Consider the following 27,209-nt stretch of genomic DNA (forward strand, 5'->3'; position numbering starts at 1 on the left):
ACAGAGTGATACTCTATGGCACTTGTCCCGAAATTTCATGGAGAAAAAAAAATAATATTATACCAGCGAAAAATCAATCAGCAGATAACAACAGTATAAATATTTAAATATTTATAATCAATGGTTATAGGCTATAATAGCCAATATTATAATAATGTATAGTGGTGGCGAAATGCCCAAGGGAGGGGAGGTCCACCAATTAATTTTTTATAAATAAAAATTTGACCGCTTGGAGCAAATGTTTCTATTGCATCTAGATTAATATAGCCCTGCTAATATGCAGTATATAGGAGCAAAACTCGGCTTACTGCCTATTATCGCCTTATACCACACTCTAATTATTGTTGCAGTAAACAATTAACACATGTGAAATGAAGTTCCCCCTAATTTGCAGTGTAAAAACAAATTATTTTGTCAGCACCTTGAAACCCGGTATAGCGGGTCTTAGCCTTTGGGTACTCATCTACTTTAACGCCTTGCATGGTCTACTCAGTTTAACGACAGCTTAAATCGATTTATCGAAAAACATTTCCTACGGCATTAGGATAGATCAGTTTCAAAAAAAGTTCAAGTTTTCAATTCTTATTAATGTATGAAACGGATTTTGCACTTGAAAAGCTTTGCCAGGGACTTCCCAAACAATATTGTGTTTTCATTAAAATACAGGCTCTATAGTTATAAGTTATAACTATTATAACTATTGGGCTCTATTATATTAAACATGGGTACCTACCATATTAAATAGATTATTCAGAACGTACAATTTGCTATGCTATGCGTTTGTAAGACAGCGTATCTTTTTATGGTATGTATATCGATAACATCGGTATACAGGTGACAGTCAGGTGTACAAATTGTTGAGTTATATAATGATAGGTATTTATATACCTACAAATTACAATTTATCAGTTCTCGTGAATCGTATGGTGATGAATTCAAATATAAGCGGTTATTCATTATCTGTATGATATATTCATTAATAAAAACATATAAATTGAAACCTCTAGATACCGGACATTCTCAGTCACTGAAATGTTGACAACCATTCAGAGGGTTCAGTTTGTTGGAATGTTGTAGTTTGTGTTCCTAAAAAAAGTCCAATATTTGGATATGTCAGTTAGAGGTGGTTTCACTCGAATGATTTTATATATCGTACTTTAAAAAATAAAAAGTACTGGGAAGTTTGAATTTTTGCTTCCGCACTAAAGTATAATGACATACTATAGATCCAATTTTCTGATAGAAACCGGGTTCAACCCAGGGGTGGCTCCAGAGACTTTTAACAGTATACAATTGTTTAGAAATACAGTAATAGCCCTAGCCCCCCCTGGTTCAACCCCACCCCATTCCCCATTTCTACCAGTTAAAACTAAAATATATTATAATGTATATATATTATCTGATCAAAAATGTTACTATCATCCTACATTTTTTTAGGAAGTTTTACATTTCGGGCTTGTTACGGTCATCGTTATTTAATTCCGGTAAAAATACGTTCGGCCTTATTACTTTCTTTCGTTATTGCGTTCCGTAATCTAAAATTTCAATTCATTTTGTATTCTACACAAATTATATTCTAGTAATTTTACAGTCCGGAATTTAAATTTCAAAATTTAGTTTTTCGATTTTATTTTGTTCATTAGTTTCAAGTTCCAAACAAATTACAGTCAAGATATATTAATTCCGTGGATTTTACGGTCCGGAATTTCGTTTTCAATACATTTATAATTCTTTCAATTTAATAATACGGTTACATTACGTTCTGTTATTTCATAATTCCGGTGAATTTTGGTTTCCGGACGTTTTAAGTTCATCGATATTTGATTCCAATTAATTTCCGTTCCTATTATTTTCTCTCAAGATTACGTCCCGTAAACTTAGATTTCAATTCGGTTCTACACATATTAATTTCTGTTAACTTTACGGTCCGGAATTTGAGTTCCAAAATTATTACTCTCCTGCCGTTATTTTTCCGGAATTTTATAAGCGTCCAAAAAGACTAGTTTAATGTTTTGAAACTGTACATGGTATTGTTAAAAATTATAGAGTTTTTTTTTTTTATTCTATAAAACGACATTGAAATTAAAATAACTCTGAAATGTATTCAAAGAATAAAAACAAAAATATAAAATTAAAAATAACTAGGTATAACTGCAGTTATAAATCCTTTAGTTATAGTAATTATTATAAATACCGAAATACACGTATAATAATATATGGTGATCATCGTTTTAAATTATATGTTAGGGCTGGTTAAGAACAATAATAGGTCACTTGCCGCCCGGTCACCAAATGCTACGTGCGCCGTTACACCACTACTCCCCGACCGACCTGTGTGTTATGTGTGTATAGGGTTTAGTACTCAACAGGAATTGGACAAGTTCGCCGAGCAAAACCTGCGAGTACTAGTTGTGGTGGTGGGGTATGTAGTGTAACGGACCACCGTCAACAGTTGCAAAGTAGGATGTAAATTGGAATGACCAAGCCGAAGTAGTAATAATTTGTAGTTTATTTTAATTCAGTATAATAATATTATAATAATTTCTAAGTTCACTTTATTTATCTTATTGTAAACGAGATGTAACTGCGTATTTAAAATAGATGTCTGTTCGAGTTAAAGCTGGCTGCTCGTCTGATGGACACTTGTCCATCGACGTATCTCGTCGGGCGTAGTTCTATTAAATCCCTACTAATCCCCACCCATCTCAACCATTCTGTCCAACTTTATTTCCAATCTAAACGGTATTATTAGTCCTCTTATCTCCCTGCTAACCACAGTCCTCAATTCACTTATAACTAAAGTTGCTTGATTATTATTTATCATTGTTAACAATAATCACCTCATCGTGTTTTTATCTTATTTTTCTTCTCTCTATTATTTTATATTGGCTATAACTATTATTAACATTATATTCTTACCAATTTTATCTTTTAAATTGTACACACAAATTCTACTTATCTGGTATAATTGTCGAACTATAATAGTATTATTACTGATGGTTCTAAAATAAAAAAAAAAAACTTGATATGCGGCCATTATGACCAAAACAAAATATAATAATTATACGGCCCTTTTGGCATGATACTAATGAATCCAAAATATAATATAATAATAAAATAACTCACAATTTGTGGTGCGCAGTCTGGTCAGCTGGTCCTAACTATATAATAAAAAAAAAAGGGTTCACACACACAAAATAGAAAAATAATAATAATACGCGACACACACTATGTCGGAACAATAATAAAGGCGGCGATTAGCGCCAAACGCAATAATACAATAATACGCCCGTGACGATCAGCGCACGCGGCTAATAAAACAATAATAATAGGTAATATACGTTAAGCGCACAGTGCACAGACTAAAAAATATGATATAATTTACGTGGCGATTAGCGCCAACATAAAACAATATAAATACTTGGCAATTCGTGCCGACAAATAAAAAGTATAAATTATTTCCAAAAAAACGGCGATTTGCGCACGTAATTGTATGTGTTTCGATAACATTCCGAAACTGGACTGTAGTATTTTCGGCGGCCGTGCAAAAGTAATAATTAAACAGCCGGCGCGTCGACATGCGATAACGCGCTTTATAATCTGCATATTATATAACAATAATTCACAAGAGACATTTAATAAAAATAACGAGTGTGTGTGAAGCGGTCGGTGGGCGAGTTTATTCACATTGTCGCGGCGGTGACATCCTCCCCCCGTTGAAAGTGATGGCTTTCAACTTGCACCTCGGTATCTGTTGGCAATTTGCATAACTTTGCGACTGGTCGAAGTACTTCTGGTTGAGTCGACATCCGTAAGGTTACCACTCTGACTACTCCATCGCTACCTGTGTGTACTTGTATTATGCGTCCTAATTTCCATTTGGTGGGTGGTGTGCAGTCTTCCCTTATAACTACTATGTCGTATACGCTCATGGTTTTCCTGGGTGTAACCCATCGACCTCGAACCTGGAGCTGGGGTAGATACTCCTTGTGCCAGCGTCTCCAGAAAGTTTGCATCAACCCTTGAACGTGTTTCCAGCGGCGGAGACTGCTAACTATCTCACTTGGTATTCAGGCTCAGGTGGTAGGAGCAGTGGACCCCCGATGAGGAAGTGAGCTGGCGTAAGAGCGTTGGGTTCTTCTGGATCACTACTAAGTGGGGTCATAGGCCTTGAGTTTACACATGCCTCAATCTGGCATAACAGTGTCAGCAACTCCTCTAGATTCAGCCGGCTATCCTTGATTACTCGATATAGGTGATGCTTGGTACTTTTTACGGCATTTTCCCAAAGGCCATCGAAGTGTGGGGCCGATGGTCAATTTAAGGGCCATTGAACTCCTTCGTTGGCCATATACCTCTCACTGTCTTCTAAGTGTGCCTTTAGCTCTTTCTACACGCCCACAAAATTTGTTGCATTATCGCTGTAAATCTTGGTGCTTTTCCCACGTCTGGCCATAAACCTACGTAAGGCTGCAAGGAACGCTTCGCTCGTTAAGCCTACGACGGGTTCTAGGTGTATAGCTCTGATAGCAAAGCATACAAACACCTCCATGCCTTTTTTGTTGTGACACGACGTATACCACTTTGAATTTGTAATGGCCCTGTAAAATCTACACCAGCTATTGTAAATGGACGAGACATTTGCACTCTTTGTTTTGGTAAGGAGCCATAAGTGGGGTTTCAAATCTTGGTCTCACACGAACGCAATTGATACAACGTGTAACTGTAGAACGAGCCATTATACTACCCCTAAGGGGCCAGTAACATTGTCTAACTTCTGCTAGTAGTATTTGCGGCCCACAGTGAAGGAGTGCTTGATGATAGTACTCAAAAATTAATCTTGTTATCTTATGTTTTGTTGGTAGAACAATTGGGTGTATCTGGTTCTCATCAAGGTCTGCATTTTTAAGTTTTCTTTCTACCACTATTAGGCCATCCTTTCGTAGTAATGGGTGTAATTCCTTGAGTTTGCTACATTTGGGAATCTCTCTTTGTTTACGCATTGCGAGGAGTTCCAATGAAAACTCGTCAGCTTGTGCTCGTTTAATTAATATATTTTCTGCTGATCTTAGTTCAGATACCACCAAATATTGAGTCACGTTGGTTCCACTTCTTTTCGCCCTTCGAAATTCGATGAATTTGTTCAGCCAAGTAACTGCCCGAACAAGTCTTTTTCAACTTGAGTAATACTGTAATAGTTTATACAAATGGTTGACTGCGACCAATGCCAATTTGATTGGACATTTCTCTGGCATCTGATCCTCTGGTATTAATGGTACTGCGTGCTGAATCCATTGATTCTCTTCTTTTGCGAGCCAGTGAGGTCCATACCACCAAAGAACTTTGTTTTGAAGCTCCCTTGGAGTCACTCTTCGAGATAGTATGTCAGCCGGATTTTCGTCGGTTCGTGCATGCGTCCATTGTTTGGATTCCGTTATTTCCAAAATCTGATTTATTCGATTTGCAACATAAGTTTTGAGTCATGATGTTTGGCTCTTGAACCAGCCTAGAACCACTATAGAGTCAGTCCATAGCTGTATGTCCTTAATACTTAGTCCCCATAATTCTGCAGTTTTCCTTGCCAATTGAGCTAGAATAAGTGCACCATTGAGCTCTAATCTAGGTATTGTTGACCCTTTTAGCGGTGCCATTCGTGTCCTGGCACAAAGTAGCCGAGAATGCCAGTATCCCATTTCATCTTTACTTCGGATGTACATTGCGGAACCGTATACCTCTTTAGATGCGTCACAGAAACCATGAATTTTAACCTGGGAACTCACGTGTGGAATACATTTCCACGGAATAGCCATTGAACTTAACTACTTGAGCTCCTGGTAAAACCTTTCCCATCTGCTCGCTAGATCAGTTGGAAGTATCTTATCCCACTCAATCTTTAGCTGCCATAGCTATTGCAGAAAGATTTTTCCCTTTATGAGTACTGGTAACAAAAATCCTAAAGGGTCGAAGATTCGGTTTAAATCAGACAAAATCAATCTCTTGGTACTCCTTGCCCTTGTAGGGTCATGTTGCACAAAAAAAATCGAAATTCATCTGCTTCTGGTTTCCAGCTGAGTCCAAGTGATTTAACTATGTCCTCAGCACCGATCTGCAAAGCAAATAGGGGATCTTTGATGGACTTCTCTTTGTGTTTTTAGAAGTTCAGAGGAATTTGAGCACCATTTTCTTAACAGTAGCTTTGCTGAAGCAAGAATTGCACTTATCCGCTTTTGGAGCCGAGAGCACTCATCGACAGTGTCAGCTCCGGACATCAAGTCATCCATATAGAAATTACACTGAATGATTTCAGACGCTTCTGGGTCACTATGTTTTGAACCTTCAGCCAGCGATATGAGACAGTTTGTGGCCATGAAAGAGATGGGTGTGGTACCATAAGTCACAATCGTAAGCCGATAGGTCTCCAACGCATCATCTGGCTCTGGTCTCCAAAGTATCCTTTGGAAGTCTTGATCCCTTGGACCTATCTTGCTTTGCCAAAACATTTTCTCAACGTCAGTTGTTATTACGAACTGATACTTGCGGAAACGCATCAAAATTGCACATAGATCGTACTGTACGGTTGGGCTATACATCAGAACATCATTTAAGGACCGATTTGATGAGCTTTTAGCCGAGGCGTCAAAAACGACACGCAACTTTGTCGTAAAACTTGAAAGCGTTAGTACTGGGTGATGTGGAAGATAGAATACACCTCTGACTCTTCTGATTCTTCGCGGAGCCTTTCCATATGCCCCATCTCTAGATACTCATCCATGAATTGTATATATTGCAATTTCAGCTCCTCGTCTCTCTGTAATCTTCGTTTGACACTTAAAAATCTTGACCTAGCCATTTCTAATGTGCCTCTAAGCTCATGCACCCCTGGCTTAAAAGGCAGACGCAATATAAATCTACCAGACTCATCCCGCTTGGTGGTTTCTTTAAAATGCTGCATTGCCTTATCCTCTTCTAAGACTCTTTTATTTGCTTTAGATTCAGATCCGTACCCTGTTGAGTCAGTGCTGCACAATGCTCTAAATTCATCATCACAAATCTCACCAAAAGTCCTTGTCGAGAACAAGCAAGTGACCTAGCTATATAATAAAAAAAAAAGGGTCATACACACAAAATAGAACAATATAACAATAATAATAATACGCGACACACACTATGTCGGAACAATAATAAAGACGGCGATTAGCGGCGAACGCAATAATACAATAATACGCCCGCGACGATCAGCGCACGCGGCTAATAAAACAATAATAGGTAATATACGTTAAGCGCACAGTGAAATAAAATTTCCCAATTCGTATTTATCGTTAAATGCTTCCAACTTCGAATATGTACACTACCTACCCCGCAGTTTCCGATACTTTTAATATACTTTTAATAGGTACTCAAAATATAAATTTGTTTTTTAGGCTTTCAGTGTTTATTTTCTGGAACTTATTCAGAAAACTTTGATGAACTTGTTGAATTTTACCTCGATACTGATAAGCTAACAGTTAAAAGCTTAAAGCTGAAATACATATATGGTATACCAAACTTAATAAGCATGTAAAATATCCAAAAAATTGTTTAGAAGCGTTGAGACAGTGTGATAAAGAAATATTTCCCAATATACATTTTCTATTAAAAACTCTATGCACTTAACCTGTTTCAACATCCACCCCCGAGAGAACTTTTTCTTGTCTCAAATAGATTGAAATCTTATCTATGAAACACAATGACTGAGGTATTTATTGGATATTAAAATAAAAATTTATATCAATTTTGTTAACACTTTTTTTTGGTTTTAGACTCGACTTAATGGCTTAGCTATGTTAGCGGTTCATAAATAAATTCCACTAACAGCAGAAGAAGTTTTAAATGAATTAAGCAAAAAATCAAGAAACCCCCCCCCCCCCACACACACACACACATACATTTTCTGAGCACGCTCCTGGTGCACAGACTAAAAAATATGATATAATTTACGTGGCGATTAGTGCCAACATAAAACGATATAAATACTTGGCAATTCGTGCCGACAAATAAAAAGAATAAATTATTTCCAAAAAAACGGCGATTTGCGCACGTAATTGTATGTGTTTCGATAACATTCCGAAACTGGACTGTAGTATTTTCGACGGCCGTGCAAAAGTAATAATTAAACAGCCGGCGCGTCGACATGCGATAACGCGCTTTATAATCTGCATATTATATAACAATAATTCACAAGAGACATTTAATACAAATAATATAAATAACGAGTGTGTGCGCGTGTGTGAAGTGGTCGGTGGGTGAGTTTATTCACATTGTCGCGGCGGTGACATTATATTTAGGAAATTTGTGAAAGTCTAATTTCTAGAACCTTCTTAATACATAAATAATTATACATTTATAATTGTGCAGAAGTTGCACAATCTCGGTATTAAATTGTTATTTAATTTTTCTTAATTCCGTAAGCCACTATTGATAAAATATATGAGTATTGCAACTTGACAATGAATATCCAGATATTCTTAATTAGTTCATCATTAGCCCCCTCCCCCCCTCAAGTTTTAGATTAACCCTCCCAAATGTATACTGGAGTTATATACCTACAGTTTTAATAGTTTTATATAATTATTCACAAATATATTAGGTACTTAAAGGACATCACAACACTCATTTTTTGTTTAAGTTTAATGGTTTAATATGTAGTTAAAATAATGAGTCGTTTAGGAAAAATCCGGAGTTAAAAAAATATTGATTATTCAACGACATAATCAGAGTTGATAATGCCACAAGTATACCTGTAAGCTGCTGTCATGTGAACGGTCCTTCTCAGCAAACAAGGTTGAGGACGACTATGATTTAAAATCGATTCAGTAGTTTGGGAATAATACACATAGAAAATTAATTAGTCAAGACATCAATTGAATCAAAACAGATTCTAGAGGAATTTGTTAAATGTGGTTAATGAAAAATTTGGTTAACAGTTTAAGTGTTTAACACTAAAGTAATTTATGGTTCATAGGTAAGGTAACTTATTATTTTTTTTTTAAATTTATTATTTTATTATTTAAGTACCTATAAGAAGTTAAAGACATTTAAAGTATAGTTTAAGAAAACTAACATTTATGTTAACTTGATATTTTTAGTTTTTAATTTCCGGACAATTACGGCCTCCCCTACAGATATTTTAAATACAATTGTCAATTTCTAATATTATTTAAAAAAACATTCAAAGTTTAATATTACCGTGAACATTTTTCAGCTAAAAGGGGGTTCACACTACACCGTGTCGTGTATATATATATTTTCAACTATGCGATATTGTTTAGTAACTGTAGTAACCGTGATTATTTTACACAACACGGTGTAGTGTTAACCCCCCTTAACATAAAACATTATAATAACGTAATATGTTGTAACCAGTGGCGTTTCCTGACTTTCGGCGTTAGGCGTTAATGTGTGATTAAACAATTAGGAAAACCCCCCTCATGGGAAATAAATTCGTATCAACTATAATTAATCAACATATTATTAAAATTATTTATTTTAAATACTTTTAAATTTTTAAAAATACATTTTAATACATTTTTTTTCAGCAAATGAAAGTCTTGAAAAACATTTTTGTTTTAATTGATTTACAACTCCGCTACGGTTATACATATTGATATTGTTAATATGGAATAAGTTAAATTTAGTTAATAATAATTTAAACAATATTATACATTTAATTTTCAAGCAATTAAAACTACACGGGACGTATAATAAATTAGTAACAAGTGTATTTTAAATAAAAATAAATACCTCACTGTCTTGAATTATCTGTCATTAACCATTAACCCAATAAAAATGCATAGAACCGATGTACGGAAATATACAATAATAATATTAATATTAATTAACGTAAAAATATATTATGTTTTCGACGATCGGCGTTGCAGTTTAGTACCTATGGTACGAGTGTACGACGTAAACAGGATAACGTGCAGCCGCGACGATCCCCACTAACGGTCAAAACACAGTGTATAGGCTAGCGCTAGACTAGTGACTAGTGAGTAGTAGCTAGTCGTTAATTTAATTTTCAACGACTTGGTCTAGTATTAACATGGCACCGAAGTTATCCGAAAATATCACGACAAATTACGAATATGAGATATTAGATACCACAAGTCGTTGTTCGAAACATTTAGGACAACGTCCTACACGGCTACACCCTACACAAATACAACATAATAAATATTATTTCGTAATCGGCGTAATCTTATTGGACGCCGTCGCGCGTCGTAGCTGCAGACGGCGCGGGCGCATGGTCGAGTTTAGAGCTTAAAATAGACAATAGTTTATTATTTGATATTATTATTTTTACATGACAATTATTTTAAGATTTTGTAAATAAAATTATATAACCATGTAATATACTAATATGAATTACAAATTACAATATTACACACATGTATGACATCAATGTTTAGGGCGTTAACACACAACTTGCACACCCAGAGAAAACGCCACTGGTTGTAATCGGTTAAGAACCGATTAGATACAGGTAATTATATATACTGAGTACCGACTACCGTTACCTATGAACTATAATATCAATCAGGTAAAAGACACACGACTCAACCCTTAACAGACGACGTATAGACAACTGTAAATCGTTGTCTTTCTGATAGGGCACGGGTACAAAGGTGCAGTGGCGTACATACGGGGCTACGGGGGGGTTTTTCAGGTTCATTGTTCAACCACCCCTTTTTTTATCATAAATAATTAATAATATAATATATATAATATTCTGTACATAGGTACTATGTGCATATTAAATGGTATTTAACTGTCATGAGTTATGTAAATCTTTCTATTTGTTTTGTTATTTTGCCAATTAATATTTATACGTGCAATGTGTTTGATTGTTAGGAAAATTGGTAGTTTTAAAGAGATGGTTTTAGTGTTGGTTATTTTTTTTGAAACTTCCACAGCTTCTTGCAAATTACTTCGCATAAGGGCTATAATGATTCAGGTACAGAACATATATTTAACTAATATTACTATAGAAAAATGTAAAGGAATAAAATATAAAAATAAATTAAGAAGCACATTATAAAGTAAAATCTGGGGGGGGGGCTATAGCCCCCTTAGCTCGCACCATTCTACGCCTATGCAGTGCAGTAAGTATGATTATCTATTTACTTATTTAAGATTTTTTCTAACGCGATGATCTTGACTATTATAGTTGTCATATTATGGTTCAATTTAAACAAACAAACAAATAGGTACTTGTTTCTTATCAAAAATTTAGTTATTAATAATATTTATAATGGGGATTAATAATCATCATTATTTCTTGACCCTTGCATTATTGTAAAACTAATAAAAAGACCATCGTAAAAATAACAATTTAGGAAAAACATTTTTAATATACATCGTTAATATTTGTAGTCATGACTCATGACCTTGGATTAATGTTGACATGTTGTATATTATAATAATAATTATAAGTATGTACGATGTGCCTATATTATGGAAAAAATAATTAAGTCGTTAGTTTGTTTACCGTTTTTATTATTGTAATTTTATCAGAAACCAGTGTTCAAGGTTCAACACGATTTATGAATTTTATGATAAATTCTGAATACCTACCTTTACTTCTAAAACCTACAGTCGTGTGGAGGAGTACTGCATAACAACAGGTATATTATTATGTAAGCAACTATAAGTTTCAACAAAATATAATATTATTACCCGTATACAAATGGCTGGCTAATGGTTCAATAAAGTATAGTTTGTTCCTATTTTCAGTCCAGTTTCAATTTGCAGCAATGAGTGACACAGTAGTAGCAGGTGTGACTAGACCTGTATCGGAACTACAGATGGTTTGGAAAATTATCGTAGTGGGTGACATGAATACTGGTAAGACTTCTATCATTGAAAGGTATTGTGACAGACATTTCATTGAAGACCGTCGACCCACGATAGGTAAGTCGGACATGTACCTCTGCAGCGACAGTGTTGAAATTTAAATGTTTATGCACTCAACCATTGTCCCAGAGTCCAGACCTTTTATTCTTGGTGAGGAAGTGTATCTGTGCAGATAAGTGATCTAAATGTAGTAGGTATCTACCATATATAGATCAGACATGCATATCTGAGTCTTTACCTACATATTTACTTATATTTATTTTTAAGCCTCCTCTTGTTTATGTTGTTATATTGTTAACTGTTAAATATGTATACACCTAATTTACCTAAGAATTTGAATTGTATTTTTATCAGGTATTGATTTAAAAAAGAAAAATATCAATTTCGAGAACAAAAGTATTGTTTTAAATATTTGGTAAGCATCTTATTTGTATATTTTGATATTATTATGTGAATAATTGACAATCACAAAAGGCATTTAGGACTCTTTGAACATTTTTGAATTACTGACATTTAATGATTTAAGTAGGAAGGGCCCTTAAGTTTGAAGTTCATTAGTCTACTATTGAAACATAACTACAACTTAAAAGAATTGTATATTTGTGTATTTGTGTTTAAGAATTAGGTACTATTAAATCACACAACATTAGATTGATATATTTGTAATAATATGTTTTGTTCATTATAACTGTAATTAGGGACACTGCTGGAACTGAAAAATATCAATATTTATCTCAATTGTTCTACAGAGAAGCAATGGGGTTATTTATTGTCTACGACGTTACAAATTTAAATTCTTTACAGGACTTGCACAAATGGATGAAAAATATTGATGATGTTCGTATTCAAAATTTCAGATTAACTAAATTTAATAATAGTATTTATTTTAAATGATGTTGAATGTAAATTTATGTTTTTATTATATATAGGTAAGTATCAAATTTTGTTGGATTTACATTATACTGTAACATAATAATTTGGTATTCATGTTCTGACTTAACTACCTATTTGTGTTAAGTGTTCTAATATGTGACCTACGTTTTTGTAGATAATGTTATTCTAAAATCTATTATATTGTGACACACCATTCTTTTTGCACACTGAAACAATTGATAAATCTTTATTAATATATATTTTTATCATAAGTGTACCTGTTAGGGGTATCCATTAGTGTGGTGGATCATAATATGCAACACAAATACCAATAATTTTGAAACAAATTGTCCAAATAAGGCAACATATAAAATAATTATTTAACATTTTAAATATTTTTGTTTTTATTTTCAGTTTGCTCCTTCAAATGTGGTAAGAATTTTGATTGGAGCTAAATGTGATATGGAATCAAATAGAATGGTGTCGACCGAAGAAGGGAAACTGGTAATAATAATAGTTTGATGAATAAAAAAAAAAAAAATATTATTTTATCCAAATTATTATGTATGATAATGAAAATGACAGCCTACATTTTTACTTAGAAATATTTCCACTATCACTACTATTAAAATTGTCTAGATATTTTTATAGGTTGCAAAACATTTTGGAATACCCTTTTTTGAATTATCTTCTAAAAATAATATAAACGTAGACGATGCATTTTTGAAAATGGTTTCTATGATAAATGAGATGGAATCTGTATATACTATTAAAAAGGTAATTTGAACATAGTTAATATTGACTACTTATCATATTATGATATGAAATAACTTTAACTAAGGGCCGTTCTTTCAATTTCCGGTTAAAGTTAACCTACACATAACCGGCCGAATTCTGCCCGGTAATAAAATCTGTTATCAGTCGGTAAGCGTTAACTGACACTTTACCAAACATTGTAAGAACAGCCCTGAGTATCGTATAATTTTTTTAAACTTAGTTAAAGTTGTATTTACATATTATATATTGTATAGAAATGTTTAAATTGACAGTGGTTTTATTATTTTTTAAATGTATACTAACATTAAATGCATTGATTATTGTTTTATAGAATTTTGTGATCTTAGAAGACAAACCAATAGTTTGTGACATTGACAACCCATCCAAATGTAACTGTTGATTTGAGAGGTATTTATAAGAAAAACATGATAACATTTTATAAAATGGTTTCATTAAATGTACTTATATTGTTTTACTTATTAATTATTATTATTACATATTATATTCTATAGAAATACATTTTATATTTTTATACACTGATTAATTAAAATTGCTGTAAGATATTTTCCTCTTGATTATCAGTAAATATTATATCATTTTTGAAACAGAAGTTAAACATCCTAAGAAATATACTGGAATATATTATATATTAAAAAAAACCTCGGATGGTCTATTTGGATATGTTATGAATTATTGCTACTACAAATATTTTTAGGAAAAATAATTTCACTACGAAGATCCATTTTTGAAAAGATTTCTATTATGTATAATAGTTGCGGCCTGCTGCTCTGGTTGAGTCAAACACAATGGTAATCATTGTAGTTGGAGTATGATTTCAAGTATAAATGTGCAATAATTTATTTCCGTTTTTAATGTATGTATAATAGAAAACCAGTATTTTTACGGGCTTTTAAAAACGGTAAAAATGAATTACAAAGTTATATGTTGTGAACAATTTTATAACTGAAGCAAAACAATTTTTGTTTTTTACATTTATATTGAGTTTGGAGATTTAAATAAGCAGTAAATTAAATAATCAAATTTAAACGTTCCATATATTTTTTTCACTACTATTAATATAATTAAAAACGCAGTTAAAGAACACAAGCGCATTTGCCTACCGCAACACATTTATTGTTTCAATACAACATTTTGTAGACATATTATATTGTTATGTTGAAGTGCATGGTGCCATTAAGACTTTGTATTGTAACTGTTAATGTACTGATAAAAAAATTACAATATTATATTGTTATTCATGTGGCCATTATAAGTATCCAGTGATATGCTTAAGTATGATGAACACGTTTTAAAGATGAACGCAAATACAAAGTATACACTTAATATTATAAAAAATATTATGTTTGTTTTTACACTGTAAACAAGAATTATTAATAATAATACAAATTAACGGGAATAAAGGAAACAATGAGTACTTGACCATCTATATAAATTAATATACCTAATGTAATATTAAAATAATATATGGCGGAGAAAATAAAAAGAACAGGTAACCGCGATTAAAGCTGTTGTGAGTATAATTTATTGTATATTATTAATAATATAATTGAAACGATTTTGTATTTTAATACAGTTAAATAGGTCTACAAATAAAAAAAAAAATCGACAAAACTACTGCAGGAAAGTTCTGACACATCATATAATAATAAACACTAAAGCGCTATTTCGTACAGGTATTATAGTAGTTGGTGTAAGCTACGGTATAAGGTCTCCTAGGTTCTAAGATGACCGTGGTACAAACGATTCTCACGAAGACGCGTTATTATAAATTATAATATTATACAGAAAGAAAACAAGTGATAAAAAAGAAAATAATAAATCAAATCGTTTAAAATAATAATTCTAATAACATCGTAATAATATATATACATATTATTATATATATATACCTAGGTACCTATAATAATAATAATAATAATAATAATAATAATAATAATAATAATATGTATACATATAATAATAATTGTTGATAAATACGTAATTTTAACACAATATCATATTACAGTATAAAATATTATTACTACATAGTCTAAAATGATAATATAGTATAAGCCTATCGTGATAATAACACGAGACAGTATAAAATAAAAGTAAACAACAATAATTATAATATTACCTATATAATACAGGTCACGGACGCGATGTGGTTGCCGCCGCCCGCAGTGTACAATGGGTATAATAATATAATATAATCTGGACTGGGGTCGTCGTTGTCGTCAACCCTGGTACAAAATTAATATCGAACCAACGACTGGACACGCGATTACCATAATATTATTATTGTTGTACGGACGACGCGTTCAACACTATATTTTGTATTTTTATGATTATTTTATAACATTATATTATATTTATGTAAAGCTATCACAGCGCGGTATTATTCATTAATTATTATTTTATTGTTTTGCGCGCACGCCAAACGGACCGTCGTCTCCTTCTCCTCGGCCGACGCGCAATAACTAGTGTGCCGCCGGCGATGTGTTGAGTCGATCATCAGATGACGCTGGACGGGAGTATGTCCAACGGTCTGGTCAGCGTGCTGGTGCCGTTCTCGGGGCAGCCGTTTTGCACGAGCAGGTCCGTCAGGGGACCGACGTCTTGGACGGACGTGGCACCGGTGGCGCTCCGGCAAGCCGCCCTCACGTGTTGCAGGCACGTCCGGCCCTCGTGGTCCACGGCTTTGGCATTTGCTTTGTACTACGGGTGACAACGATAAACACGAAATTAATGACATCATAATAATAAAAATAATATAAGATCACCTCTAAGGTTCAATAAGTCACTGTACATTATTATATAATATAAAATAGCTAAATCGGGCTAAATTTAAGTGTTTTTTTTAGGGGGGGGGGTTTAGGGGTAGGTTTAGTCGAATTTTAGGATAGATACATTTTTATATAAAGCTTACATTTTATAGCGATTTTGTCGGTTTCCGTATTTTTTAAGACACGTATAGGCATTATTAATGTGTTTATTTTGTTGATATTTTTTGTGTATTTCCATTTATTATTAGTATAGTACACTAGTATTATAGAAGTATAATAGTATATAGTGTGAAGTATAATATAGTGTTCTACATTTTTTTGTTCGTAAATATTAAATTTGGCTATTTATTTTTATTATAGTAGAGTAGGACCTATGTATACACTTTTTTTTATGTAAAATAATATAAAAGAATCTGTTGGAAGAAATATGTCGGTTTTTTTCTACCCTCCATAAAAAAACGTCCACTTCAATAATTTAATGTTTATATTAAAACAAGAGCATATTATGTATAAACTTAAAAGTTTAGGTTATTATAACGACACGCAATAATATATTCGTATAATTACAACACAGAGTCCGACCGTTTTATTAAATGTCTCACTTACCCATAGGAGTAGCTGTGCTACGGGAAGGTTGATTGCAGAGCAGGCTAGGTGTAAGGGCGTGCGCAAGTCTCGGTGGCTGACAACACAATTCACTTGGTCAGCGCTGGCGTGGGCCAGTATCAGCGTGAGGGCTTTCATGTCACACCTTAAAATAAAACGACGAAAATTAATACATATAATCAGTGTGTCTTATTTGGAAAGGCCGTAAAAGTTAGGTTTCCAAAAGTTTTGCAGACTTTCTTGAGTATATAAACGAGTCCTATTTTTTTTGGGAAGATTTTTTAAAACAGATTGCATAATCCTCAATCAAAAAAGAATACATTTTAAATTATGACCCACCTGTACACGGCGTCGATGAGTTGCTGTGATAAATTAGGAGTTTGGCTTATCGCCGGTAGGAACTCTTTGGTCTCGTACTTGCTACGTATCCACAGTTCTTTCTCCTCCCGACTCGAACCAGGATTGGGTTTGGTTCGATCAGGACGGACATTGGATTCCCATACAGAATTGGCTAGATCGTTGCCCATCGCCATCATTACTTTGAGGTGGGAAGGTCTAGAAAAACAATTTTTTTGTTGATATAAATCCATATAAATATTTAACTATAGTATATTATATTATTGGGTTAACATTTTGAGTATACTTTTTATTTTTTTTATGTAAGTATATAGGTAACTGAATTTGAATATTTAATGAAAATTAGAAATATTCACTCATTATTTAGTGTATATCAAATCTGAACCCTAAATAAATGTATAACACTCACGGCCATCCATCTAAGTCGAGCGACCGGACTTTGGATATGTGCGAGCCCAGGTTGCGGTGTACGCCGGAACACTCGATGCACATGAGTATTCCCAGATTCAAACTGGCCCAATCGGGATTCGGGGAATTGCAATCAGCACATTGACCGTTTCCAGGCACTCGCGTCCGGATGTTCTGCACGTCTTCCGCTCGATTATAGGACGATCCGAATTTACCGCCGACATTTACTTTGTTGATCTCATTGCTCTGTGGAAATAAAGTTAGGCATTTTTGATATCGGTATATAAAGTGAATACATGAAAAATGAATATGTCTTTTATTAAGACGTAGGTAATGCCATTGATATAAACCAGGGTTTATATTATCAATGGTAATACTAATAAACACTGACTTGTAACGAGTTGAGAATCTGTTGTTCAATAGCGGCCACCCATTCGTCTCGGTCTTCTGAGCTATTAGCTTCGAACTGCCACTGTTTGTTGTCCAACGACACGATTAGGAATTCGTATCCATCGGTATCTACAAGCGTAAACATTATATTAATTTTTTTGCTAATATTTGTTATTTGACTAATTTTTGTTTAATGACTTAACGAATTATTTTTTATAGGTCATTGTTATCACTAATATTGCTTTCAATCATCGATGAATACAAATTTGAGACATAACATATTATATCCGCAAGAGTGTTGATTATTATTTATTAGGTACCGTAAACATGACATTAAATAATTAAATTTTGTATAAGTACCTACAGTGTGATAAGCCTGATTTAACGTAACACTAAATATTCCGTCCAATGACATTTAATTTGATTCAGGTTTTTTTTTATTGCATAAAGGACTTAATATTTCACTTATTTTTTTAAAAATTTAAATATTTAATCTTATTTTCCGCACATGTGCATTTTTTAAAAACAACTTTGATTTAGAAAAGTTTTCCTATCTTAAAAAATATACGATCTATTACCAAGCTAATCAGAAGGAACTTAAAAAATGAATAATCAAATAATACTAATAATATTAAAAAACATTGCATTTTAATTATTATTTGCATTATTTATTTTTTATTTTTTTATCATCTCCATGTAATTTCGAATGAATCGCACTGATTCGTCGTATGCTTCTTAACATCACTCAATTATTTAGTTAAATAAAAAAAACTTAACAAGTCAAAATTGACTAAGAATGTTAACTTAGCACTATTTTTCCGTCTTTTTAAGTTTAACGTTCACGTTTACACATATTTTGGGATTTTAGAGCAAATATTTTGATAATTTTTAATGCACGAGGAGTACAAGCGTGTTTAATAATTTGTTTGTGCATTAAATTCACAGCCCTAAACTAATTATAACGATGTTGTTTGTATTTACATACCTTCGCACTCTTGGTTCTTTATGTTACTGCTCTTCATCCGCCTGTGTCTCTTTTTCACGTTGGGTGTTTCTGCTTTGAGATCGCCGTTGTTCGCCGACAACGAAGTATTCGACATGCTTATTGTCGATTCATCACCATTACTGTAAAACATACACATGTATTTTAGAAATGACTTGGTTATATGTTTAGCGCATATATAATGGTTAGGTTATGTATATTTTATGTTACAATACATATATTTTTTTTATAAAAAAAGTGATTACGTATACCTAAACCTAGTTGATAAAAAGTTTTCAAGAGTGACATAAGTTGATTTGTTTTTACTTTTTTTTTAATTTGATAGGTACATATAATATAAGCGTTGGAGACATTTTTTAAATATATGTACCTATAGGGGATAGTATTTTTTTCAAGTATCTGATTATGAATGACAAAAAACCTATACCTACTTATTACTTATACGTCAATGGATGTATCAGTAACACAAAATTGATAATTTAAACGTTGATTGCTTATCTCGCTTGAATTTAACATATAATATAACCAATTTTGAAAACTAATTAAATACCTACATGTTAGTTTCAAATTTTTAGGAAATAAAAAAAAAATTTTTCTGAGTGTAGTTATCCATGTCTAATATCTAATAGGTATAATAACATCTTAACAAATCAATAATAAATTCTTGTAAAAATATCTTTAGTATCACAATTTTTTTTTTCATTTGATATAGAAAATATTATTAAGACTCACTGGGTGGAAACTCGTGTACAGAGTGCAGGACAAAAATTAAAATATAGAAAAGTTTAATACCTGCATATTAGCATAAGTATTAAGTATGTTTATATGATATATATTCAATTCTCTGTCTTATAATAATAAAAATAATAATATGATACTCATACAACAAATAAATACAATTATACTCACGCTGAAACGCCGTTCTTATAGCTCGGCTCTTTCAGTTGTTCAAATGCGGTGAGCATCACTTTCTCCGTCGTCCGTTTGTCTTTCAACTGGAAATTCGATATCGATATGTTCGACATATGTTCGGATATGCCGTTGCTGCTGCTGTGGTGGTGATGGTGGTTGGCCGACGTCGACGATGACGAAAGCGACATGATGGTCTTCGAGCCCCTGGGTTTTTGACCGGGCACCTTGACTGTGACGTACTGGAGCGATATCTCTTTGCCGTGTACGTCTTCCATATAGTCCTAAAAACAAAAAAAAAAATGGTATATTATATATATGTACCTATGTATGTGACATGTGTTTATGATTTGCCTAGCTATATACAATATACATATATGATGTATGTAAGGAAAACTTGAAAACTATCGTGATAAGTTTAGCTGATATATATAGGCATACAAATACAGAATAACGCTCTCATATCTTCCGAGTTTCCCACAGGTAGGTGAAGAAAAATGGTGGTTAGAATACAGGAATATAATCATATATTTTAAAAGCACCGTTCAAAATATATTTACATAATACTTTTTAAACACGAAAAATAAAATGTATATATGTACCTATTCAATTTCAAAATATAATTCACTTGTTATTACTTCTATTGTTCAATTTTTTTTTTTTAAATAAGTCATTGTTGCACTTAATTAACACTAATTGTTCGAAACGTTCATTCGTTACAATATAACAATATAAGTATGACCAAAGATTCTATAGAATTACATTTTGTCATTTCGACCTGAAAAATAGCACATTAACACGATCATGGTATGTTCAACTTAAATTTGAAACCACGATTCTCGAATAAATTTAACACAAAAAAAATAAAAATGAAATAAATCATCCGATGTCAAAAAAAATAAGTATTCAATACTAATAATCAGTACCTACATCAAATACCTATAATGAAAACAATATATTGTTTATAGGCAAGGTATCAATAGTAAACCTATTAAAAAGTTATTTGATAAAAATAAAATTATTAAAACACATTTAATCAAACCCCTTAAAACAGGGGTCGGCCATCTTTTTGATGTCAAATAAAAACAAAAATTACTTTTCACAGGCCAAAATTTGAATTTACTTACTTTATTTTATTTAAAATAAATTTATAGTCATATCAAGTATAGCCTATTAAAGTTCATAACTGTTAAGTATATATATATATTAATTCAACAAGGAATCTACAGAAAATAAATAACGTTTTAACCAAGCACTGTTTCCAGTCCACAGACAATACTATCTTACGCTTCACGAAAACTGGTGGCTGATCGCAGAGACCTCTTATACAGTGTCGTTTTTTTGGTAGGGCTACCTAAATACCCTAGCCCTACCGGAAAAACGCCGCTGAAGGGCGCTACGATCAGCCGCCTGTTTTTATACCTTAAAGCATACAATAGTTCAAGGTTTTTATGCATAATGACAATTGTTGTAGGCTATGTCGGAAGGAGATGGATATACCTACTTTTATTTCTGAACTCAATAATATTATGATGTTGATTTTTATGAATAAATATTAAATTAAATATATTATTAGCTTATATTATAATACTAACGTGCAGACTCGGATGGTACGTCAGCCGCCCGTCGTCGCAAAGAGTGACGTATTTCTTCTTCCACTCTTTGTTGAGACCTTTGCTGCTGCGCTTGTATAAGTAACCCTGCTTGAGAGGAATAGCTCGGCCGCTACCCAGCTCACCGGTGGCCAGGCACCGATTCTTGTCATCCTTCTTGGACGGGTTGAACAGGTTGGAACGTCTCCGGGTCTTCCTGGTAGTGGTGGGCGTGGAACTGGGTGTAGGTAAATCCTTGCAGGGCACCGACAGCCCGATAGTAGAGCCAATGCCTCCACCGGCGCCACCGCTTACTCCACCACCGTCGAACGCGGTTTTCGTCGATACATTGTTGTTGTCCAGAGCTATGGACAGCTCTAGCGGTTGTCGGTTCAGCGTCGACAAGTTCGACCGGAGCATCGACTCTTTGAATGCGTTGACTACGCCACTACTACCGTGGTGAGAGGGTGACGCGCCACCGGCACCGTGTACAGGAGGCGACGGCGATGAGGTTTGTGAGAACGTCCTCGAACCGCTGGCTGGAGATTGCATGTGTTGGTAGAGTTGGTGGTGTTGGTGTTGGTTACCTGCGTACGATGCAGACTGCAAACCACCAACCGGGGTAGTGGTCGAAGATGAGGCAGGCGTCGAGCACCGAGAGTCCGAGAGACAGTTGGTAGATGCCGACAGCCTCTGCTGGATGATCTTTTGGCAAGCTATGAACACATTTGGTTATATGTATTATATAATTTTTTTAGTACGCATTAATTGTAACTGAGGGTTTTCCGCCAATACATTATAATATATTGGGCGTAATGCAAAAATAAAACATAAAAATGTATTCGATTGTAATAGGTACATTTTTTAAAATACATATTGGTAGGTCATATAATACAGCGTAAAATAATGCATTAATTATTTATTGTTTTCATTCACAACTTTTGTTTACGATGCAATTAAATTTTTAATTGCTTCTTACTCATACAAGTCATGAACATAAATCCTTTTTATTTTACTATCCGAAACGTAGAGAGTTATGTTCATCTCACAACTTGTAAGCAGAATGCAGATCCTACAAACCTCTAACTTGTATTAAATTCAAGAAGGGTATGGATAAAATAAAACAATTGAAACCATTGCGTTCTGCGTGCTTGGGGTGCAATCTGTAAATATATTTTTTATTTTCCTTCGTGGGAGGAAGTTATAAATATTTTTTAGTGATAGAGGTGGTAAATGTCAAGGCAATACACCTCCACATGGCAACTCAAAATTAATACATGCCCTCTAGTTTATACACACCAATTTAGAGAAATACTATACCTTCAGCGTCAACATTAATTATACCAATTACCGACCCATCCACAATAGAGTACAAAAGTGGTATCATTGGTGCCATAATTTGAGATGAAAAATTCGTAACTTTTAAACAAAACACAAGAGAGAAGAATCCTTTGTCCTAAGCGTGGTGAGACCCCCACTGTTTTGGCTGACCTGCAAAATGTATCTAGATTCTAGAAGTTATAGAACCATATCTTTAAAATTGTTCCAACCTTTGCAGAATCACTTAGCCTGGACCACACATCCACCGAAAATCTACTTGAATTCTTTAACCATATGCACATATTTACAATGTATAGGTACTCCAAACAAACTATATAATGCATTACCTAATACGTATTAACTAGTTATAACTTTTTTTAAGACACATAATAAAATATTGCCTGCACGGTTTCTCTCTTAATAAAACAAATTATAATATACATCTATTATTTTCTTACCGTCTTGAAACACCCGGTCTACGTTTAAACCGTACGTGGCACACGTTTCATAATACGAACATCTCTTCAGGTCCGCCGCCAACTTCCTGGCTCTTGTGTCGTCTATTACTCGAGGGTTCGTTTCACTAATGGCGTCTGCACATGAAAAACACATTATACGGTTATCATATTATTATCTGTTATATCATACGATATATTGTATAATATGAGATATGGCGTCTTCCGATTTCATGATTTTATTACGATCTTTATTCTTATACATATATACATAGTTTAAAAACGAGCACCTTGTATTTCATTATTATGTGTAGTGTGTACACATAAAACATCGTCGACAGTCAAAATTGTAAAAAGCCATTAAGTTTGACTCAAAAGACCTTTATTTTTATTACGGTGGTGTATAAAATAAGTGTCCGACAGTATAATGAGATACGGAAAACCGAGAAATTCAAGCATTATGATCAGCTCATAGCATTATTATGCACCCCATATAATATAAAATCCTGAAATATATACGTATACTATATATAGGTAGATATTTTATATTTATACTATTTTGCATTACATTTAACCCGACTGAATAATGAGTAATATATATTATACTGCTGATTACATAGACACTCGTTACAAGACTATTACCGATTTTTCAAAAAAAAAAACGCGATAAAACGTATATGCGGAACTTTTAGAAGATATAAAGATCATATATAGGTATCGATTTTTACAAGCAAGTCAAAAACCGGGGACGATTCGTACACTCAGCTTATAGTACACGTGCGCATGCCGTTGAAAAGTTCCTGAATTATTCATGTAATATATTATATATACGCTACTCGTCGTACGTTTTCGGAGAATTTTTTGATGAATAAAGAAATCGCGGTTGTGTACATTTTTTTTTTATCTTTAACACTCTTATATAGTATGTACCTACTCGCCCCTCTGCGGGAATAAAAAAAAAGCTGACAATGCGACGTCTATTCTCTCGAAAACCACCTTCTTGTTCACTGCGGCACTCGACACCGAGTCGCAGCGTAGCAATTATATATTGCAAACAGCGTGACGCCTCGGGCGCAAAATAACATGATATATATATATATATTTTTTTTTTGTATTATTATAGACATCAATAGATGTGAGTACTCACCCTGTGTGCCGACCAAGATGAGCGGTATTTCGGCCGAGTTTCGGTAGTGTGCCATTTTCGTGTAGTACCCGTACACGGCGTTGAAGCTCGCTTCGTTCTCCAGGCTGAACACGAATATAACAGCGTCCACCCAGGCGGTAAACTGTAAATAAAGGGTATTATTATTAAAATTATTTCACAAAATAAAAGCAGCGATAAAATCTGGCCGTGGCGAGGAGGTTGTAATAACATAATATTATATACTTAATATTATCCGTGAGGTATAGGCACCTACCTAAGTGTGTATTATTAGCGATGTGTGTATAAGTAGTAAATCAGTGAGATGGCTAAATATATAAAAATACTATATGAGATATCGTTGCGAAGAACGCAGACACCATGCTGTTTCGAACGCAGAAAACGAATACTGTGATAATACGCGATCGGCGAAACGTGCGCCCTCGTCGGTCGCGGTCGTTTCAGCACGCGCCGAATCGTCGAAAGCGATCGATATAACGCGTAGGAGGGTTGATATTATAGGAGGCCGTTTGGGGTTGACGATGACACACCATGAGACGAGCGTGCGACGGCCGTCACAGCGCGTTCATTTTCAAGGACAACGGGGACGGACGCATTGGCGATGGGCGGAAATTGGTCGAAAATTCTGTGAGGGGAGGGAGCCGACTGCCATACCGTTTTTACACTACTTGCTATAACCGCGATCTACAGTGACTTGTTTGTCGACACACTCTATATTACTAATATTCTAATATAGTAATATTAATATATATCATTTAAATAAAAGTTTGGATTTATAGCAATTATTGCATATCCATTTTAGATGTAGTGAAACATATCGCAACAGTAACAGATACGCTTAGATGGGTAGGTATTTCTAATACCTAATTATATATACCTATTACCTATATATCATAAATCCTATTTCTTACCTAATCTATAATAGTTTCTATCATCCTAAAACCACATACTTTTGATGTCGATACCAAGAAGGCCGATGAACTAAAACCGCACAATTTACCAAAACACACGACACACTATATTTCTGATGTTTTGATTTACAGAGAAGTTGTCAGATAGCATATCACAATAATCATGAATAAATCTAAAGTCGAGATAAGAAATTAATTAGTGGGTGTATGTCACGGTATTATATACGACTATGGTGCATAAACATGTGCGATGTACATATACGATATCGATGTATATATTATGTTATATATACTTAGTAAAGCGCAGGATTTGGATTCAACACACCTAAGAATAATTATTCATAAAAAAATGAATTATTATATAATATTATATTATAATTGATGCAACAATGACTGCAAATATGTTAAGTTGGTGGATAAAAAATGAATAAATAATCAAATAATCATTGTATATTTTAGCGGGAATACCACGAAGATCTCTCATTTAGATGGTTCCACTCATTAAAACTTTTGAGAGGCAAGTACACTCAATCCTGCCTCATTCATGCTTGTAGATTACTTGTATATATGGAAACTTTTACAGGGAAGGGTCAAAACATCGCGTAATCACAAACGAAGTCCGTCTCTTTACGCATTACGTATACGCACGCGTGCGTAAAATCAAAGAGAGTTTGTTATTGAATTAAACATCTGCGTAAATCGTCTTCTCAGGTTAGGTATGGTCAATATATATAATATTGCACATCATAATATGTCTATAACCTATAAATCATGTGTATCTATACTTTCTTTTCAAAGGATGAACGAAAGAAAAAATATTACTGGTTAACATGTAGGTATTATAGTTTAACATTAGGATAAGTACCTACATCGTAAACAAATTCTATAAAACATTAACAGATGACGGAGAGAAAACGATATAAATTTAGTAGATATATTCATAATTTATAATTAATTATAGTTAATCGTATTTGGAAAAAAAACAGTAATTACGTTACAAGCATCGCAGGCGGATTGTACACTGTCACTGTGTCATCCTTACCCCTTCCCTAGAGAAGCTACAGAATCTCGATGGTACCCACAACGGCATACAACCATATATTATAATAGTATTAAAGTTCTGCTATGATATCCATGCGTCGCTATATTAATTTGTTTATTTATTTTATCGCCGTATTAATATGCCTAGTCCACTTTATGTTTTATTTAATTAAGTAGTTTATATTATAATATATATACTTGTTATTAATATTTATGTATTACCTAGTATTTTCAATCAATTTGAATAAAAATAGGTTAACTATGTTCAACATTTTAATAAAAAAATGAGTGATATCTCAACAAAAACACTATACGTGTAAAAATCTCGCTAAGAAAAAAAAACTCGAGATAGAAAAGTTGTGATTTAAAAAAGGAGCTAAGTAATTTCTTAAATTCATTAGTATAGAAATTGTTTATAATTGTATGTATAATGTATTTGACGAAGTGTGATAATTTAATACAAATAAATTAACTTAGTTTGGCGGCTACTCATAGTATGTACTTAAATAGTGTTATGGTAATATTATACAAATATAAAATGGGGATGTAAATATTTATGTCAGCATTATATATTTAGTTGTAGTCGTAAATATTAGTATAGCCAAGCTAAGTTAATTTATGTGTATTAAACTATCTCACTTACAATTATAAACAATTTCTATACTAACGGATTTAAGAAATTATTTAACCCCTTTTTGATAACACAACTTTTCGAACTTGAGTT

At 33.4% G+C, this 27,209-nt stretch overlaps 4 protein-coding genes across 9 annotated transcripts in view; 1 reads left to right on the forward strand and 3 right to left on the reverse strand.

Annotated features, from left to right (window-relative positions):
- Nucleotides 1-4,619: 4,619 nt before the first annotated feature.
- Nucleotides 4,620-5,717, reverse strand: LOC103309875. Its single transcript, XM_008186500.1, has 3 exons — nt 5,514-5,717; nt 5,191-5,447; nt 4,620-5,121 (listed from the first exon to the last, which is right to left on the reverse strand). Exons 1-3 carry the CDS (start codon nt 5,715-5,717, stop codon nt 4,620-4,622), a joined length of 963 nt encoding a protein of 320 aa, XP_008184722.1.
- Nucleotides 5,718-6,095: 378 nt separating this feature from the next.
- LOC103309874 lies at nt 6,096-6,590 on the reverse strand. The gene has a single exon (XM_008186499.1). It carries the CDS (start codon nt 6,588-6,590, stop codon nt 6,096-6,098), a length of 495 nt encoding a protein of 164 aa, XP_008184721.1.
- Nucleotides 6,591-10,931: 4,341 nt separating this feature from the next.
- LOC100571239 (ras-related protein Rab-10-like) lies at nt 10,932-15,198 on the forward strand. Of its 5 annotated transcripts, XM_029487892.1 has the most exons (8): nt 10,932-10,993; nt 11,554-11,663; nt 11,773-11,949; nt 12,247-12,307; nt 12,591-12,729; nt 13,180-13,269; nt 13,417-13,542; nt 13,874-15,198. In XM_029487892.1, the coding sequence occupies exons 3-8, from the start codon at nt 11,793-11,795 to the stop codon at nt 13,940-13,942; spliced, it is 642 nt and encodes a 213-aa protein (XP_029343752.1). In that variant the 5' UTR covers nt 10,932-10,993; nt 11,554-11,663; nt 11,773-11,792; the 3' UTR covers nt 13,943-15,198. The 5 variants fall into 5 exon arrangements, with proteins under 5 accessions (XP_029343752.1, XP_003245639.1, XP_008184714.1 ...); XM_003245591.4 differs by lacking the exon at nt 10,932-10,993 and having other exon boundaries at nt 11,530-11,675; XM_008186492.3 differs by lacking the exon at nt 10,932-10,993 and having other exon boundaries at nt 11,530-11,663; nt 11,756-11,949.
- Nucleotides 15,199-15,969: 771 nt separating this feature from the next.
- LOC100169536 (centaurin-gamma-1A) overlaps nt 15,970-27,209 on the reverse strand; it is a 58,757-nt gene continuing 47,517 nt past the window's right edge. The window contains exons 1-11 of one of the 2 annotated variants that reach the window (XM_001951691.5): nt 24,790-24,928; nt 24,516-24,657; nt 23,372-23,506; nt 21,597-22,309; nt 20,002-20,285; nt 19,075-19,214; nt 18,091-18,218; nt 17,701-17,945; nt 17,274-17,489; nt 16,935-17,079; nt 15,970-16,260 (exon numbers count right to left, since the gene is read on the reverse strand). In XM_001951691.5, coding sequence (XP_001951726.2) covers nt 16,057-16,260; nt 16,935-17,079; nt 17,274-17,489; nt 17,701-17,945; nt 18,091-18,218; nt 19,075-19,214; nt 20,002-20,285; nt 21,597-22,309; nt 23,372-23,506; nt 24,516-24,570 — 2,265 coding nt within the window. In that variant the 5' untranslated portion in view covers nt 24,571-24,657; nt 24,790-24,928 and the 3' untranslated portion in view covers nt 15,970-16,056. Of the gene's footprint in view, nt 16,261-16,934; nt 17,080-17,273; nt 17,490-17,700; nt 17,946-18,090; nt 18,219-19,074; nt 19,215-20,001; nt 20,286-21,596; nt 22,310-23,371; nt 23,507-24,515; nt 24,658-24,789; nt 24,929-27,209 lie in introns of those variants that run through there. The other variant, XM_029487893.1, reaches the window with a different exon arrangement.

Source organism: Acyrthosiphon pisum, chromosome A1 (assembly GCF_005508785.2).
Source record: "Acyrthosiphon pisum isolate AL4f chromosome A1, pea_aphid_22Mar2018_4r6ur, whole genome shotgun sequence".
Classification (NCBI taxonomy): Eukaryota; Metazoa; Arthropoda; class Insecta; order Hemiptera; family Aphididae; genus Acyrthosiphon; species Acyrthosiphon pisum.

What these genes read in the sequence shown, in the direction of transcription:
- LOC103309874 (XM_008186499.1), bottom strand. Translation starts at nt 6,590, where the DNA reads ATGTATAGCCCAACCGTACAGTACGATCTATGTGCAATTTTGATGCGT.
- LOC103309875 (XM_008186500.1), bottom strand. Translation starts at nt 5,717, where the DNA reads ATGTACATCCGAAGTAAAGATGAAATGGGATACTGGCATTCTCGGCTA. An exon ending in TATGGACTGACTCTATAGTG is followed by an intron (nt 5,448 to 5,513) that starts GTTCTAGGCTGG and finishes CGAATAAATCAG; the next exon opens with ATTTTGGAAATAACGGAATC. An exon ending in CATTTGTATAAACTATTACA is followed by an intron (nt 5,122 to 5,190) that starts GTATTACTCAAG and finishes CGAATTTCGAAG; the next exon opens with GGCGAAAAGAAGTGGAACCA.
- LOC100571239 (XM_029487892.1), top strand. Translation starts at nt 11,793, where the DNA reads ATGAGTGACACAGTAGTAGCAGGTGTGACTAGACCTGTATCGGAACTA. An exon ending in AGTATTGTTTTAAATATTTG is followed by an intron (nt 12,308 to 12,590) that starts GTAAGCATCTTA and finishes AACTGTAATTAG; the next exon opens with GGACACTGCTGGAACTGAAA. An exon ending in CTGTATATACTATTAAAAAG is followed by an intron (nt 13,543 to 13,873) that starts GTAATTTGAACA and finishes ATTGTTTTATAG; the next exon opens with AATTTTGTGATCTTAGAAGA.